The following is a 17,945-nucleotide window of genomic DNA, read 5'->3' on the forward strand; positions in this document are numbered from 1 at the left end:
CAATGCAAGTGCACTCAATCTCTCTATATGTATTCAATACAGTACTTGAAATCTTAGCTTGAACAAGAACTCAAATGAAGAAGATCTAGAAGTGATTAATAGCAAAGGAACAAATCAAAAGAATGTTATATGCAGATGCTATGATTTTATGTATAAAAGACTCTAAGAACTTTATGAAGAAACTTGTCCAATTGAGAAAGACTTTCACCAAGGATAGGAATGCACAATTGACCTACAAAAAGCAGTAGCCCTCCTATATACAAATGAGAAAAGACTTAAATAGAATTCAGGGAAATGATACCTTTCACAATGACCTCAAAAATAGTTTTGGCTAATTTTAACTAAAACAGTGAAAGACCTTTATAAAAACTTTAAGACATTGAAGAAATGAATTGAAAAAGATATTGGAGGATGGAAAAATACACATGCCCAAGGATTGGTCAATTGATATAGTAATATACTGATTCAGTGAAAATCCTATCAAAATTCTAACACAATTCTTCTGAGATCTCAAAAACACAGTTTTCAGCCTCATATAGATACAAACAAGCAGAAACCTCACAATAGCTTAAACAACCATGAAAAATAAAACTATAAACAATATACCATTCAGAGTTTTAAATTATACTACATTTTTTTATAACAATTAGGTTTTGTATAATAATGGTATGGGTAAAAAAAAAACAGATATATTGATCAAAAAAATTGTAGATACTAACTTATGTCCACTCATCTATTACATTCATTTTGTAAAAGAATCTAGAAAAATGCACTTGAAAAATAAGAGCATTTAATTCTAATCTTACCTAAGCTGTTTCCAACAGACCATGAGTCCCCAAAGAAAAAATAAATTTTCTCCAAGTGATTCTCAGTGGGGATAAAAGTAACAGGAATTCCCCATAACCAGCACTTAAAGTATATCACCAACACAACTTAATGGAATTCTTGTACATTCTTTTCCCCTCATAATGTATAGTTTGGGAATTTATTTACTTTTATTTTTGATCATACAGAATCTTTATGTACATTACACCTTCTAGAGTTTTCTTTGGCTTTGTTTTATGCAATTTTGTGGGTACAAATGTGTGTCTTTCTCTCTATAAATACTATGCTTTTTCTTTATTTCCCATTCTTCTCTTATCCTATCTGACTTCTTTGATTCTTATTATATTATTTTATTGTTATTCTTTAGATGCCTATTTATTTTCAAAGAAGTGACTGAAATTGGGTAAATTCAGACATAAGTTAAGATGGGGATGATCTCAGGGCATTTGAGGGATGAAAAGTCATAGTCAGAATATATTTTATGAAAGCATCTACGTTCTGTATAAGAAAAAGAAAAAATATATCTCAGATAAAAAAGATCAGTCCTAGTGAATTTCCTTGACGTCTGAAATTTTATGGATATCTTCCTTGGGGTATACATGATTCTCTGTAGACCGCTAGTAGTAACTGTTTCCAGTTCATCATTTGTTCTTTCCTTATTAATTAATATTCTGTCTAATTTCTTAATATTACTCATTTTTTTCATTTCAAGGGATTGTACAAATGTGTTAAATCCATTAAGATAATGCAATTTTATGAGTGTAATTTTTTGCACTTGGGTTATAGTCTTTGTATTAGTTACTTATTATCTATTGCTGTGATAAAATTCCAAGATAAAGGCAATATATAGAAGAAAGATCCATGATGATGAATCAGAGGTAGCAGTTGGCAAGGGGGTAGAGCAGCAGTGAGAGGTCCCATATAGAATCACAACAGGAAGTAGATAGCTTACTGTTGTGATTAGAAGGCTTTAAAATTCTTAAAGCCACTGTCCAAGGGCATAGGTGTTCCAGTAAGTTGATACCTCTTTATCCTACCCATAAATATCCACCAACATTAGACTATGTATTCAGATATCTGATTATATGGGATCATTTCACTCAAACCACCATAATCTCATTTATTATTATAAAATTGTGATTGGAACCTCTAAGATAACATAAGCTTAATCCTTTCATTTTTATAATGTATTTAATATATGTTATAAAAGATATTCTAACCATTTACATTAAGAAGATTGTTTCATTAGAATAAATGATTTGAAGTTTATTTTATATAATATGCCATCTTGCATATATGTCTACATATATATAAAATTGTGTCACTTATATATCTGAAAAGGTTTCACCTAACTATATTAATTCAGATAATCATATATTTGTCTTTCTTCCAGTTTTATATTATCATCAAACACGAGACTTATTTTCACAAGAGAATAGACAAGATTGTATCCAGAAGTTGGTATCAGGAGTAGCTGTAAGTAGTGACTTTAAAACCTTTCATTTAGGGATGATTTCAATATTTGGTGAAGAAAGAAGAGAGAATGGATTATGTCATAATTTAAATAATCTCTATTCATCAGCCATCCTGGGTTGTACTAGAAATAAAGGTCAATAATTTCTACCTTATCTGAAAAGATTTCACCTTAGATCGCTTACAATTTCAGAAGCAGTTTCTTCAGTAAAAAAATACGAATAAATTTTAAAGCATTTTTTTTTACAAAGAATATTTAAAAACCTAAAAACTGAATAACATGTATTCTATTAAACATTCATTAGAGTTTTCTCAACAAAAAATACATTTTGTTACAATCTATTTGTGAGATAAATGTGGGAAGTTTTTCTCAATCAAATGAGACTGAAAATATATCATAGAATTTTCAGTCATGAGAAACGTTACACATTCAATGATGTTATTAATTAATGCCTTTCCTAGGAACTTTTAGAAGAATAGTTTCCAGAATCCTCTTCTTAAAGGGACAAATTCCCAAAAATCAAATCACAGCATGTCTATTCTCATTATATAAGTTCATAGAAGAAGGCTATTTTTCCTAAGAGCCAATACATACATGATAATTGTAAGGATAATTTTGATTGTAACACAACTTCTTTTTGTTTCAGCATGACAAGAAACAAGGGAGGCATTATATAAACAATCAAAATGAAGAGAGACAAAACAATTATATAGAATGTGGAAGGTGCTTCAACACATATGCATGCCCCACTATGCATAAGAGAATTAATTCCAAAGAGAAGGTAGGCAAATGTAAAGATTGTGGCAAGTCATTTATCCGTCATGCAAACTTTCAATCTCACCAGAAAATCCTTACTGGTGAGAAACGTTACAGATGTCAAGAATGTGGCAAGTCCTTTACCCAGCTCTCAAATCTTCATATTCATCACAGAATTCATACTGGTGAGAAACCTTACAGATGTCAAGAATGTGACAAGTCCTTTACCTGTGCCTCAACTCTTCTATCTCATCAAAGAATTCATACTGGTGAGAAACCTTACAGATGTCAAGAATGTGGCAAATCCTTTACGTGGTCTTCAACACTTCTATCTCATCAAAGAATTCATACTTGTGAGAAACCTTACAGATGTCAAGAATGTGGCAAGTCTTTTGCCAGGGCCTCAAATCTTTATGACCATCAAAGAATTCATACTGGTGAGAAACCTTACAGATGTCAAGAATGTGGCAAGTCTTTTGCCAGTGTCTCAAATCTTCATGACCATCAAAGAATTCATACTGGTGAGAAACCTTACAGTTGTCAAGAATGTGGCAAGTCCTTTACCCAGGTCTCAACTCTTCACACTCATCACAGACTCCATACTGGTGAGAAACCTTACAGATGTCAAGAATGTGGCAAGTCCTTTACCCAGGTCTCAACTCTTCACACTCATCACAGACTCCATACTGGTGAGAAACCTTACAGATGTCAAGAATGTGGCAAGTCTTTTGCCAGTGTCTCAAATCTTCATGACCATCAAAGAATTCATACTGGTGAGAAACCTTACAGGTGTCAAGAATGTGGCAAGTCCTTTACCCAGGTCTCAAATCTTCACACTCATCACAGACTCCATACTGGTGAGAAACCTTACAGATGTCAAGAATGTGGCAAGTCCTTTACACAGGTCTCAACTCTTCACACTCATCACAGACTCCATACTGGTGAGAAACCTTACAGATGTCAAGAATGTGGAAAGTTCTTTACCCATAGAGCAACTCTTCACACTCATCACAGAGTCCATACTGGTGAGAAACCTTACAGATGTCAAGAATGTGGCAAGTCCTTTACCCGTAGAGCAACTCTTTACATTCACCACAGACTCCATACTGGTGACAAGCCTTACAAATGTAAAGAATGCGGCAAGTCCTTTCACACAAATTCAAGTCTTAGAAAGCATCACAAAATGCATGTAATGGGTACATTTCATGAAATTTCTTAGTGCACCTCACATTAATTCATTGTACAGATCTTCAAGCATTAGCCAGCTTATTTCACAGACTCACATCCTTCAATTAATTTTCAAATCTTGGTCAATACTTAGACAGCTATGCAGTTCTTAGGAATTTAGAAACATTGTATCCAGATTTGAACTTTATTGTCATCAAACATTTGTTGTAAACAGATTTTATATATCATTGTAAACATGCTATTAAAGAATTAATTACTATGAATAGGTAAATATTTCTAGTAGGAGTAAATTGATCAATAACATTTCTTGACTGTATGTTAAGATAATGTGTGATAAAAACAGCCAATCTCAAACTAGTTCAGATTTTGGTGCACATTTAATTTCTTGGAATATGGTTGCTTATGTAATGAGATTATACTTTATATAAACATTATTTTCTGTGAATTTTTTGTGACTCTTAAATAAATATTAGCTTGTTTTAAAATTCAAGTCTTGTAATTTCTGACTTTGCAACAAAACCGTTGCATTTTGTCCCATTTTTATTGCATTTTTTTCTGATAGTCTATTCTCTAATAGTAGAGTATCGTAAGTATGAACACTTCCATGGATGAGCTGGTAGGACAGAGATAGACACACTACATAGATTACTTTAAACTTTGTATAATTGTGGTTCAAATCAGTGTGAGGTAGATGGAAGATATCAATGGGCATGGAAAACTGGACAAGGAAAAATTACAAGTGTTGCAGTTCCCTTGACCAGCAAGAAGGATGCAACACCGGATCTCTTCTTGCTGCAGTTTATTCAGGACTTTATTCACAACTTCTTTCTCTTTCCCTTTCTCTCTCTCTCTCTCTCTCTCTCTCTCTCTCTCTCTCTCTCTCTCTCTCTCTCTCTCTCTCCCTCTCTCTCTCCCTCTCTCTGGGCAAACCTCTCCAAGCCCTTAAATAGGCACGGGCTGCCAACCCCAGATTGCCAGGTGGACACTGCCTATGGGTCCACGCATATGCAAGCAGCTGACAATCATTGCATGATAATAGCATAAGTCAGGCCTAGTTGATATTAGGAGTTGATTATCACAGAGAGCACTCGCTTTCGGGATCGCGGAGGGCGGGAGCCAGCACCATCAGGTGCGACTCCACGCAGCTCTCTACACATAGCCATCAGGTGCGACTCCACGCGGCTCTCTACAACAAGGAAAAACATCAAAGAACTCTAGTCATTTAGGAAAGCAGGGAGTGGGAGTGGTGGCCTTTCCCAAAGAGGAACACATAAACTGGTTGTCCTGTAACCAACAGACAGCCCTGAAAACATATAGAATAGTAACATTGCATGGATTGGTCTCCTTGTACTTAGGAACATATGTGTATACAAATTTATGTATAAAAATAGCAATGCATGAATAAAGGACATAAACTTGGAAGAGAACAGAGATTGTGGTTTATAGTGGAGTTGAAGGTAAGAAATTGTAATTACAAAATTAATCTTATTATTCTGTACATTTTAATTATATAAAATACGTAATGTGTTTGTATACACCCCCTTGTTTCCTTGTTATACTCCCTCCATCTAAAATATTTGCCCTCATAGTTCTGGAAAATTTTTTCATCCTCCTTTCATATTTTTCCTAGATTACATTTATGAGAGAAGACATGTGCTATTTGTATTTTGGAGAGTTGTCTATTTCTTTACTTAATAATACATAGTTGCAACAATTTACTTGAGACAGTAATTTTTTCTACAATTTTATTCATTGATTGATTATCATGCATTATTTATGCATATTATGTTTTCTTTATCCATATATTTAGCTATATTGGTGGTTATCTAAGCTCATTCCCTGAATCATCTATTACATGAAGTGCAATGATAACAATTACACACAAACTCATGCACATATATGTGATTCAGCATAGTGAACTCACTATGATAAGTATGCATATTTACAAGTGATTCAGCTGGTATGTCTATGGTAAATTTTCAATCATAACTATCATTATAGTATCCACAGTACCTGGGATGTCCTATTTTACAATGACCATAGCATATTTTTCCCACTTCCTTTGCAACATTTAGAAAAATTTAGAGTTAGAAAAAAATGTATTCACTAAAAAGGCACTCAAAGCTGGAATTATGGAACACTCCAAATATTATTTCACTTTGTAAGAAATGCGTCTTGGACCCAAGAAAATGACCACAAAATCTAGAGTACTTGAGCCAGGTTATAAGTCCTGTTGAAAATGTATTGTAATGCAAGTGGTTGCCATGACTTAGCTTGAGTGGTCAGAGCTTGATCTCATATTACAAGATTGGGTAATTCAACATGGTCCACTTGGAGAGCAGAAAGTACTTGTGAGTAACTAGGGTAACTTTTCACACATATTTGTATTTCATATATATGTTGGCATTTGAGATACTGTCTTAGATATGCTGATTATGAAAATTGTTTTCAGCATGTAGACAATAAAACTCTGCTCTTTATCATCTACCATACACAAACTGTCATGGATGTCAAAATGAGACCTGATACCCTACAAATTCCAAAGGACACAGTAGAGAAAATCCTCCAACTTTTAAGCACAGGTAAGGGGTTTCTGAATAGGACACTTGTCCCATAGTACATGAGACCATAAATCAACAAATAGGATCTTATGAAATTAAAACTTTTTATTTCAGCATAAGAAAATATCATTTAAATGGGGCATACAGAATATGAGAAAATCACTGGTACAATGGTGATGTGAGAGTTATTGTGTATTTCACTTCCTGCTGCTCTGGTGAGGCCTGCACTCTAGGTAGGAATTAGTACCTGGCACTGTGTCCATGGTCAAAAGACCATGGCTGGGTGAGTCATATATTCCTTTAAGATGATGCTACTGTTGTTACTTTGTGTGACAGGAGTAATGATTTGTAAATATTTCCATTTCTATGGATAGATGTCTTCAGCTGTCAACCTTGGTCAGAGGTTCTTCTTTATAGAGTACACAGCAGCAAATGCACAACCTCATAATTTCAAAATGTTGGAGTGCCCCTGAATGCTCATTCCTAAACGGGACCTGGAGATCATCCATTTCCCCTAGACACAGCGGATGTCATGGAAGTGGGTCCTGAATGTCCTGCCTGAGGGTGAGGAGGACTGCTGTGACATGCTGTCTTCGAACATGACATAGGCACTGCTCACTCACAAGAACTGTGATCACCTGAAGCTTCAGGTGACCATGTTCAGAACTGACTGTGAATATCTGTCTTAAACTGGACAGCTGGAGGAGACAGCCTGCTGGTGAAAGAAAAAGCCTCCTAAGCCTTTGTCTCAGTACAGAAAATAAAAGAAAGCTCAAAGATGGCCATTGTATTATTTATCAGTTCCCCATTTGTCGTGACCGCCTTGACCAGCAAGGAAGACGCAACACCGGACTCTTCTTTCAGCAGTTTATTCAGGAACCTTGAACAATCTTCAAATACTGGGGAAAGCCAACCCACAGCTAAAATAGCCCCTGGTTAGCCAGACCCAGCAAGCTACGTGGGAAAAGCAGATAGGTCTAGGTACACGGAAACAAGCCACATTCTCGGTCTAGGCCATATATGGGATGGTATGTGACTTAGACCACCTTCTCAGTCTTAGCCATATATGGGATAGTACGTGACTTAGAGCACATTCTCATGAGGAGGTGATGGGTGAAAGCCAGCACCACCCTCATGGCACTGCACAATGCAGCTCTCTACACCCATTTTCCCCCTTTCTTTATCTGTGTCATTCATATTCCTTCAAATTAATAAGTTTATTGAGATTAATACAGGAATATAGGTACAGGATTGCTTACAGGAGTATGAATAACTCAAGTCTGTAGTATCACACAGGCTCCCATCAGAATGGGAGACTCAGGCAAACTAGAACCATGAACATGTCTGCATGACTTGTTTGCCACTGACTGAAACAGAGCTTCTCATTTCTTCAGTTCTCCTTACTTACCACCTATGTAAATTTGAGAGCAGAAGATCCTTATTAATCTTTTAGCTCCAGCCTTCCCAACCATGGTTTAAATACTGAGTCTTATGAATGTCCTTCCTCGTTCCATAGAACTTTGTGAGACTTTAGGAAATACTCCTACTTAGGGAAGAACACACCTGTTGAAAATGCCATATCAAACAGTGAGTCTGTAAAGCATCCATGCTAGCTATAAAGAATGATTGGTTTACATTTAGGACTGTACAGCTGCATGCATATATGTACATGCATGTAACAGCAATGAATGAAAAGAGAGGTCATAAATGAGAAACAGAGCAAGGGAGAGTGTAGGGAGGGTTTGCAAGGATGAAAGGGAAGAGGAAAATGCAATTCTAATCTCAAAAATAACAGAAACTATTTATGTCAAAAAGGGAAAATTGTTACACAATACTTGACCCTTTCCTTAAAATGTTAGTTGGTTCCACAAGATCACCATCTACCATAGAGCTCTGCAAAGACACTAAAGCTGCACACCAGTCCTGAAGTCCCTGGTAAAGAAAACCTTATTGTTCACCTCCTCTGTAAGCACAGCTCCATGTATCATGCTCAGTGACGCAGTCATAAACACTGCTTCTCTCATACATAGTTTTTCAGGAAAACCTATCATTCATCATCTTCCAGTCCATGATATTTGTGAGACCTCTGATAGTGATAACCAAGCATTCTGGTGCTTCCTTTGAGCCCGTCCATCAGAAATGATTCATGAACATTGCATTAGATTATGTACCTTTTTGTCAGGAGGTTTAAGTAAGTGTGTGACCTTTATTCCCACTTCTATAGCACTCAGATTAATCCCATCTGTTCTCATAGCCTACATTCTCATGTGTCAAGCTTTACCAGAATGTTTCATTGATTTTTTTGAAAGTCTTTTGTACTTCAGCAGTTGAGAGACAGAACACTCCCTGACTAAGATAGTCTATTTGCAGGCCATTATAAGGTTCAAAAGCAAGAGCTAGCGTGGATTTTTCTTTTCTCTGTATAAAAGGCTGCACCTAAGTGTCAACTTCTATCACCTTTATTCCAAACAGAAAGTTACAAAAGTGGCATCTTCTATCACTTTTATTCCAAACAGGCAATTTCATTGTAATTATATACAAGTGTACTGAATTTTGTCCTAAGAATTTTAATGGATACTGCAGTTTCACATATGACCTTGATTCTTTATCTTCCATAAACCTTCTGATTTATGATAAGTCTGTTTTTTGGCTTTGTTCACATCTTTCCATTTCCATTTAGAAAACTCTACAGATTTTACCTCTCGACAAAATTTACTTAGTGAGAAAATGTTTTTGTGAACTTTGTGACATAGAAGCAACAAAAACTGAATATACCAATTCATTGAATTTATTATTTTTATCACATTTTTCATATAAAGAAACAGACTAAGATAATGTGTTTGTAAAGTTGTTAGATGTTTCTCTTTTGTTTTAAGAACGACTTACTTTTTTTTTATCCAAGACCCTTTTCACAATACTTTTTAGTGTCACAGAGTCAGAGATTTAAAGAATGTTACATTTAAGCAAGTATTGGAGAAGATATGGCTTACCAATATTTTGGGTGTGAAATTATGGAGAATGAAAACCAGACGGATGGATGGATGGATGGATGGATGGATGGATGAAGATAGTTAGGTGATAGATAGATAGATAGATAGATAGATAGATAGATAGATAGATAGATAGATAGATAGATAGATGATAGATAGATAATAGATGATAGATAGATAGATAGATAGATAGATAGATAGATGATAGATAGATAGATAGATAGATAGATAGATAGATAGATAGATATGTAGATAGATAGATAGATGATAGATAGATAAATGATAGATAGATAGATAGATAGATAGATAGATAGATAGATAGATAGAAGATAGAGTATATACAGTTTCCATATTTTATTTTTTCCACTGGAGGAAGGATGGACTCCTTTTCCTATATAGGTCAGAGAACTAGGTATGGGTGAAGAACTCAGAATTTTTCTTCCAGTATCTGTAGTTTCTTCAATCTGGGCCATTTATCCTGGAAATAGCCCTCACATTTAGTTCCAATCCAATTGTTTCTCAGTGGTCTCACTATTAATTAAGACTGATATGTGAGGTTAGGTGAAAGAAATACTGGCTATTCAGGCAGCCCTGGCATTTTAGGCACCTCAAAATCTCTCTAAAGAAATTCTCTAGGTTTTGTGTAGAACTCCAATAAGGAATAAGGAACCCTGGATACAGCAGATAATACAGAAATGTTTGACAAAGCATGATGAATTCTAGCATGGTGATACAAGTTATTGTAATGTAGAAGCAAGCGATTCTGGTCCAGAAAAATGTAACATGCTAGATACTCTGAAAATAAAATGTCAGCCATTTTTTGTTCCAGAACTGAGGACCAAACCCAAGGTCTTGGGCTTGCTACACAAGCACTCTAACACTGAGCTAAATCCCCAACCCTTAACTTTTATGGACATATTTTAGAGAAAAGTAAGAAAGAACCAGAGGATTTAAGACTTATAGTGGTTCCTACCAAGATCTGATGCCAGCTTATAGACTTTCCTAGAATGTATTGAACTGATCTTGCTTGTGTTTGGGGGATATCATTGCGTAGAGAGGGGTTTCTAGCATTGAACTCACCAGCCCAAAGACACTCGATTAATTATTAGCTTATAATCCTATCAGGAAGGAGGAGATACAGCAAGTTGATGAAATGAAATGTAGAGGTACCTGCAGTTGAAAGGTTCAGATGAGGTGGTTCACTTCAGAACATTAATCAAGAAATGTCAGAATAAAGAAAATTAAATACAGGAGGAACCCTGACAATATGTGAGGAAAGCCTCTATTTGTTAATGCTTTAATGATTGCCATTACATGTCATCATGGGAATAAAAGAAATAGTACAATGGGGATCCTTCTTTGAGAAATCAAACCCACATTGTATATGATATTTATAGAGGGTGGTAATATTTATTTTATAACAATTTCAGAGGTTATAATCCATGGTCACACATGAGGAGGGATGGGTTGGATGTGGTAAATGACAACATATATCCTTTCCACTATGTCCCCCAAGATCTGTTTCTTCCAACTAGATCATCACCTACTTTCTTTTTTATTTTTCATTAAATAATTTTTTAGAACAATCTTTTCTCATTTCACCCACATATACCACATCGCAGTCCCTCCCCTCTTCCTGCTCTCTCCTCCTTCCTTCCACCCCAGTCTCCAATCACTGCTCTAAGAGTAAAAGGTTTCTGAAGTGGAGGCAACAAAGTCTGACACATCAGTCTGAGGCAGGATCAAGGCCGTCCCACGTATGTCTAAGCTGAGCAATGTATCCCTCCAAAATGAATGGTCTACACAATGCCAGTTCAAGTATTAAGGATAATCACCATATTTAATGTAAATCTCTCTGATAATCTGTAATAGAGGAACTCGGATCAGCACAAAATTGTGTGTGTGACCCAGATTTCTGGCTGATCAGCTTGCAAGCACCGAATGCAATCATGCTATCTGGGATATCAAGAGTACGGATGTATGCTCCATTCAGTTTCTAGTGGACTTTTGTTACATTCATCTTCGGGCTTTACATTTTAGAAATTATGTAGATATAAGAAATTATCTCAAACCTTTTCAAGTATACAAAGCAACATTCATAATACAGTAATGCCTTGATTAGTTTAATTATAACTCAGGAATGTAGGAATATAATCAGTCAAATTAAAAACAACAGTTTCTCCAGATTTCTTATTAACACTTATTCAAATTTTATGTCAAATTTGATTATCTCTGAAATACTTGTAGCATATCCGAGAGCTTGAAATAAAACAGTGCCCTCTAGACAGGACAAGACTACTGTACTCATGAACTCCAAAGTCAAGCCAGTAAACACTCAAGCATGGAAGAGAAAGGCTTTCACAGGCCCCCACGCATTACTCAGAAACTGGTGGCAGTTGATGGCTTTTGGAGGAGGAAGGGTCAGTTTAATTTAGGGTGCGAATGCCAGGTAGTTTGGGCAAACGTAGTGATGGCTCTTATACATGAGCATATGGATGTTGAAATAACCTGGCTAGCTAAAGGATACAACAATTTTATTTTTAATCATTTTAAGGGGGAAACTCATGAAACAGGAAATGAGAAATCCAACCATAGCAGTTTCCAGCCAAAATGGCACAAGAGAGAGCAATGGGCAGTGCACAGGTTTTTCCTCGGGTCCTAGAAACCCACACCTTACCTGGGCTCCATTTCCTAAAGATAATTGGCTAACAAGGTTTTGCCATCATATAGTCATACAGGATTGCCCTAGGTAGGCTATTTAAAACAAAACTAAAGGCATGGGGTTAGGAATGTTGGAAATAAGAGAGTGGATCAGGAATCATTTAAGAGGAATGAAGGAAATATGATCAAAGTACTCTGTACGCATGGATGAAATTTTTACAGAATTGTAAAATTGTTTATGTTAAAGGTCACAGCTCGATAGCATTAAAATCTGATGGAAATTTTTATCTTTTGAAAGAAAAGAGTGAGGAAGTCACTATCAGTGAAACTGAGATTTTGACATTGGACTAGAAGCATTTTTTCTGCAAACCCAGATATTGGGCCTGGCTCAGTTGATTCACCTGTGCTTGTAATTGCCTTCTTTTTCCTTCCTTAGGAAGAATTACATAAAGCCTGTGATTCTTATTGCGCAATTCCACAAATGTTTTCCTCATCTTCACGGAAAGGTCATCTTAAGAGGCATTTCATATTCTTTCTTTCAGTGAATAAATATTTGACTGTGAAGTACCCTAGCACCTGACTGAAACATGGGAAGTGTGTGACTCAGTTACTTAATTTTATCTTGTTTTTTTGAGACAAGGTTTCTTTGTGTAGTTTTGGAGTCTATCTTGGAACTCACTCTATAGAACAGGTGGCCTGATATTAGTTACTTAATTTTAAGAAGAATTCAAAATTGTTTCTGTATTCCCTGTGGACTCTAAAATTATTTTGGATACCTACTGTACTAGGGATTTTATTGCTGTGAAGAGACACCATAACCACAGCAACTCTAATGAAGGAAAACCTTTAATAGGGCATGGCTTACAGTTTCAGAGGTTTATAGTCCAGTATCATCATTGCAGAGCATGGAGGCATGCAGGTAGACATGGTTCTTTAGAAGGATCTGAAAATGGAGAAGGAGCTAGATCTTGATCCCACAGGGAAGAATGTGCTCTGAGACACTAGGCATGGCTTGAGTATATGACACCTCCAAGTTCTCCCACACCATGACATACATCTCCCAACAAGGACACACTTGCTCCAACAAGGGCACACCCCTAATAATATAAGATCCATCTGGGCTTATAGGGCCAATTGCATCCAATAAACACACCTCCAAGATACCCTTAGAAGAGAGAATAAGCCGCTTTATGGTGTCTCTAATGGAAGAGGTTTTTGATGAGGAGAGAACTTTTGTTTACAGGAAGGCATAATCATTTGGCTGACAAAGAAGTTTAGAAGAAACACAATGAATGCAGAGGAAAAGCTACTTTCTCCTTTCATCCATCTTAGGTCCCTGTTGGGGACTCCACAACATAACAGAACTTAGAAGAGACAAGCATGAAGACTTCCCTAGCACAAGCTTTCACAACTCCAGAGCCTCCTGAGGAAGGGAAGCCTTCAACAGTGATAAGATCTGAGATTTTCTACCAAGTTGATGAAAAGTGGAACATTATAGAGCATGGGACAAAATAAAACCAATAAGAGTCAAGCAAGGGAATGCAAATAGAAAGGGCTTTTTGCTCGTGTCTCCTCTGTGTGTGCCTTCATCAGTCTTTAGATATGAAGTGTCACGGCCCCCTCGTCCAGCAAGGAAGACGCATAACACCGAAGCTCTTCTTGCTAAGCAGTTTATTTCAGGACTTTATTCACAACAATCTTTTCCCTTCTCTTTCTCTCCCTCTCTCCCTCTCTCTGGGCAAACCTCTCCCAGCCCTTAAGTAGGCCTGGGCCGCCAACCCCAGATTGCCAGGTGGGCACTACCCATAGGTCCACGCATATGCAAGCAGCTGACAGTCATTGTGTGATAATAGCATAAGTCAGGCTTTAGCCATAGGAGTTGATTATCACAGAGAGCACTCGCTTTCGGGATCGCGGAGGGCGGGAGCCAGCACCATCAGATGCGACTCCATGCAGCTCTCTACATTGCCATCAGGTGTGGCTTCACGCAGCTCGCTACAATGAAGGTGTTCTTTCCTCCATGGAGGGACATGTGGTGCTTCTGACCTGCTTCAGGAAATTGTCAGAAAGCCCTTACTTTTTAAAATTATATTTTCTTTTTCTTTCTGTTATTTATTTTAAAAGAAAACAATCATTTTTCATTTTACATACCAATTTCAGTTCCTATTCCCACCTCTCCTCCTATTCTCTCCACCTTACCCATCCCAGCACACCTCCCATCCACTTACTCATAGAGAGAGGGTAAGGCACATAGCTTTGGGGAAGGTCCAAGGCCCTCCCTACTATATCTAGGCTGAGCAAGCTTCCATCCAAAGAGAAAAGGTTCTAAAAAAGACAGTAGAACCAGTAGGGACATATCCTGGTTCCACTGACAGTGGCCCTGCAGTCTGCCCCAGTCATGCAATTGTCAAACATACAGAGAGACAAGTTTGGAACTATGCTGGTTCCTTCCCTGTTCTACTGGCGTTGTTTAGCTCCCATTAGCTCATGTAAACTGTTTCAGTGGGTGCCCCCATCACGGTCTTGACTTCTTTGCTCATATTCTTATTCCTCCCACTCTTTAACTGGACTTTGGGAGCTCAGTCCAGTGCTCCGAAGTGGGTCTCTGTATCCATCAGTGGCTGGATGAAAGTTCTATGGTGATGTTTAAGATATTTATTGATCTGACTACAGGGCAAGACTAGTTTGGGCCCCATCCCCTCTATTGCTTAAAGTCTTAGCTGGGAACATCCTTGTGGATTCCTGGGAATTTCTCTAGAGCCAGGTTTCTTGCTAGCCATATAACAGCTCTCTGAGTAAAGATATCTCTTTCCTTGCTCTCATCTCTGTTCAGAATCTGGCTATTACAAATAATTCTGCTATAAGCATAGTTGAACAAATGTCCTTGTAGTATGATTGGGCATCTTTTGGGTATATGCCCAAGAGTGGGATTGCTGGGTCCTGAGTTAGGTTGATTCTCAAATTTCTGAGAAACAACCATACTGATTTCCAGAGTGTTTGTACAAGTTTGCATTCCCACCACCAATGGAGGAGTGTTCCCCTTACTCCACATCCTCTCCAGCATAAGCTGTCATTGCTGTTTATGATCTTTGCCATTCTGCCTGGTGCAAGGTGGGATCTGAGAGTTGTTTTGATGGCATTTCCCTAATGATTAAAAATATTGAACATTTCTTTAAATGTCTTTCAGCCATTTGAGATTCTTCTGTTTAGATTTCTCTGTTGAGTTCTGTATCCCATTTTTAATTGGATTTGGAATTTTGATGTCTAATGTCTTGAGTTTTTTATATATTGTGGAAATCAGTCCTTTGTCTGATGTGGTGTTGGTGAATATCTTTTCTCATTCAGTGGGCTGCCTTTTTGTCTTATTGACTGTGGCCTTGCTAGGCTGTATAATCAGCTTCATGGGAAGAGCAGAGTCCATCCTCACATTCATTCTTGTGCTCAAAACACTTGTCTAGTCACCATGTTTTCAGGTAGCATATTCTGAGCACCACAAAATATGAAATGAAGACAAAGCTCTGGGTATAATTTCTGATTTGCATTTGTGTATGATCCTAAACTGCAGCATTTAGTGCAATTATGAATTTCAACATTAACCTTAGTATACTCTGTTCTGTGTACATCATTTTGAATCATCTTTTCAGTTATCCTTGTTTAACAAATATCTGGAGACTGAAATATACAAGTTAATTCATCCAACTGGAATAGTCTTGACTAAGTCTTTGAGACTTTAATATTTAGAAGGTTAACTTCTGAAGTACCTTGGAAATTTTAATTTAACACTTGTAATAACATTATATTTAGATGTGTGTAAAGTCTATATCTGATTAAATGCTAAAACCTGGACTGTCCACAGGAACATGCACAACACTAATAACCAATAGATTTACAACAGAAAAATACATCAGGAACACCAGACAGATTGTCAGAGGCACAATGCCAAGAAGGACCATGCCATATCCTTAACTGTCCCTGGAATCTTCCTTGATGATTTTTCATATTCAGTGGTGGTTTCCATTAAGAACTCGCTTACATACATGGCAGTGTAGCTTCACTTTGTTTCTCCCCAGGTGTTACTTTGATCAAGCAGTTTCTTCAAGCTATACAAAAAACAGTCCTTCCCTAAAGAATTGTTACACCTAGGGAGAGCTTTAATTAAGAGCACTAGTCATTTGAAACAAATGTCTGAATAATCATTCACTTCCTAAGTGCTTGAGGCTCTGCCATTTCATTATTAGAGGAACTTCAGGTTCCCAGCAGCAACGCGCTCAAAGAGTCCACTCAGAAGTGTCTCTGTGAGAAACAGAACCTCCTCCTGGCCAGAACTACTTCTTGAGTGTACTGAACAGACTGCCTAATAGTCCTGAACACAATCAAACAGAAGACTATAAAACATACTTCTGTCTCGTATGATAGAAAACCTAATCCAAACTTAGGTTAATGTATAGGAATCCTTGGGATACTTATGGAAATGAAGGATTGCTTCCCTGTCACTATGGGAGTTTGAATTGAGTACCAGAATTCTCATCATAGCCCATACGAAAATAAAAGGATTAACTAGGTTAAGTTCATAGTACTGAAATTCTTTCTGATGAATATAGCTTCTCCTCCATCTATTAAAAACACATAGAAATTCATGCCTTAAATTTCAGGACTCAGGATGTAGAGAATTGTAGATCTTTGAAAGTTCAAAGTCTACATAGTAAAATTTAGGATAGCTTGGTCATAGGGTGAGAGTCTGTCTCAATAGTCAAAACAATAAAAGGAAGTTATTTAAAAAGGTGGGGCAGGCATGGTGATGCACACTTGTAATCCCAACACAAGGGATGCAGATGCATTTGGATATTTGTAGGCCAGCACTGTCTACACAATGAATTTCAGGACACCCAGGAAAACATAAGGAGACCCTGTCTTAAACATCATCAAGAGCAAGAATCTGACCAGAAAATGCATAACACATGAACCTACACATTAAAATAGTTTGTGTCCAGAAGGATATAATATCCAGGGCATTTAAAAACTCTCTTCACTTTCATTTTATGTGTGGGTTGTGGGTGATTTGCCTGAATGTTTGTCTCTGCTGCACATGTTTGCACTGCCCAAAGAGGTCACAAGAGGGCATAATATCTTCTGCAACTGGAGTCACAGAGGGCTGTGAGCCACCTTTTGGCTGAGTGGACTGCAACCTGGGTACTCTGCAATAGCAATCATACAGTGAAAATTTTATTAAATTGTCTGAGGAATCTGTCCCAGTGACACATCATTTGTACTTTGAATTATGCCTTGCAGAATATTTCAAGGTCAGTATTCGTTGCTCTTTGCAGTCAACAGAGGGTGCAGGATTCATTATCTACCTGATAAATCAACATGCACACTTTGCACATGCACTCCAAGTATTTCTGAATCCTACCTATGTGGAAAGATGCTGATGTATATTTAACATCATTTATACAAGGCTAATATTTTTATTTGAAATAATGTGGTGATTTA

The 17,945-nt window shown here is 37.1% G+C and overlaps 1 protein-coding gene across 1 annotated transcript in view; it reads left to right on the top strand.

Moving 5' to 3' along the window:
- The window catches only part of LOC130871351 (zinc finger protein 850-like), a 169,464-nt gene that overhangs the window by 91,438 nt on the left and 60,081 nt on the right, over positions 1-17,945 (top strand). Inside the window, exon 9 of the mRNA XM_057764696.1 lies at positions 3,204-4,244. Coding sequence (XP_057620679.1) covers positions 3,204-4,244 — 1,041 coding nt within the window. The remainder of the gene's footprint in view (positions 1-3,203; positions 4,245-17,945) is intronic.

The sequence above is a fragment of the Chionomys nivalis genome, chromosome 3 (genome assembly GCF_950005125.1).
Source record: "Chionomys nivalis chromosome 3, mChiNiv1.1, whole genome shotgun sequence".
Lineage (NCBI taxonomy): Eukaryota > Metazoa > Chordata > Mammalia > Rodentia > Cricetidae > Chionomys > Chionomys nivalis.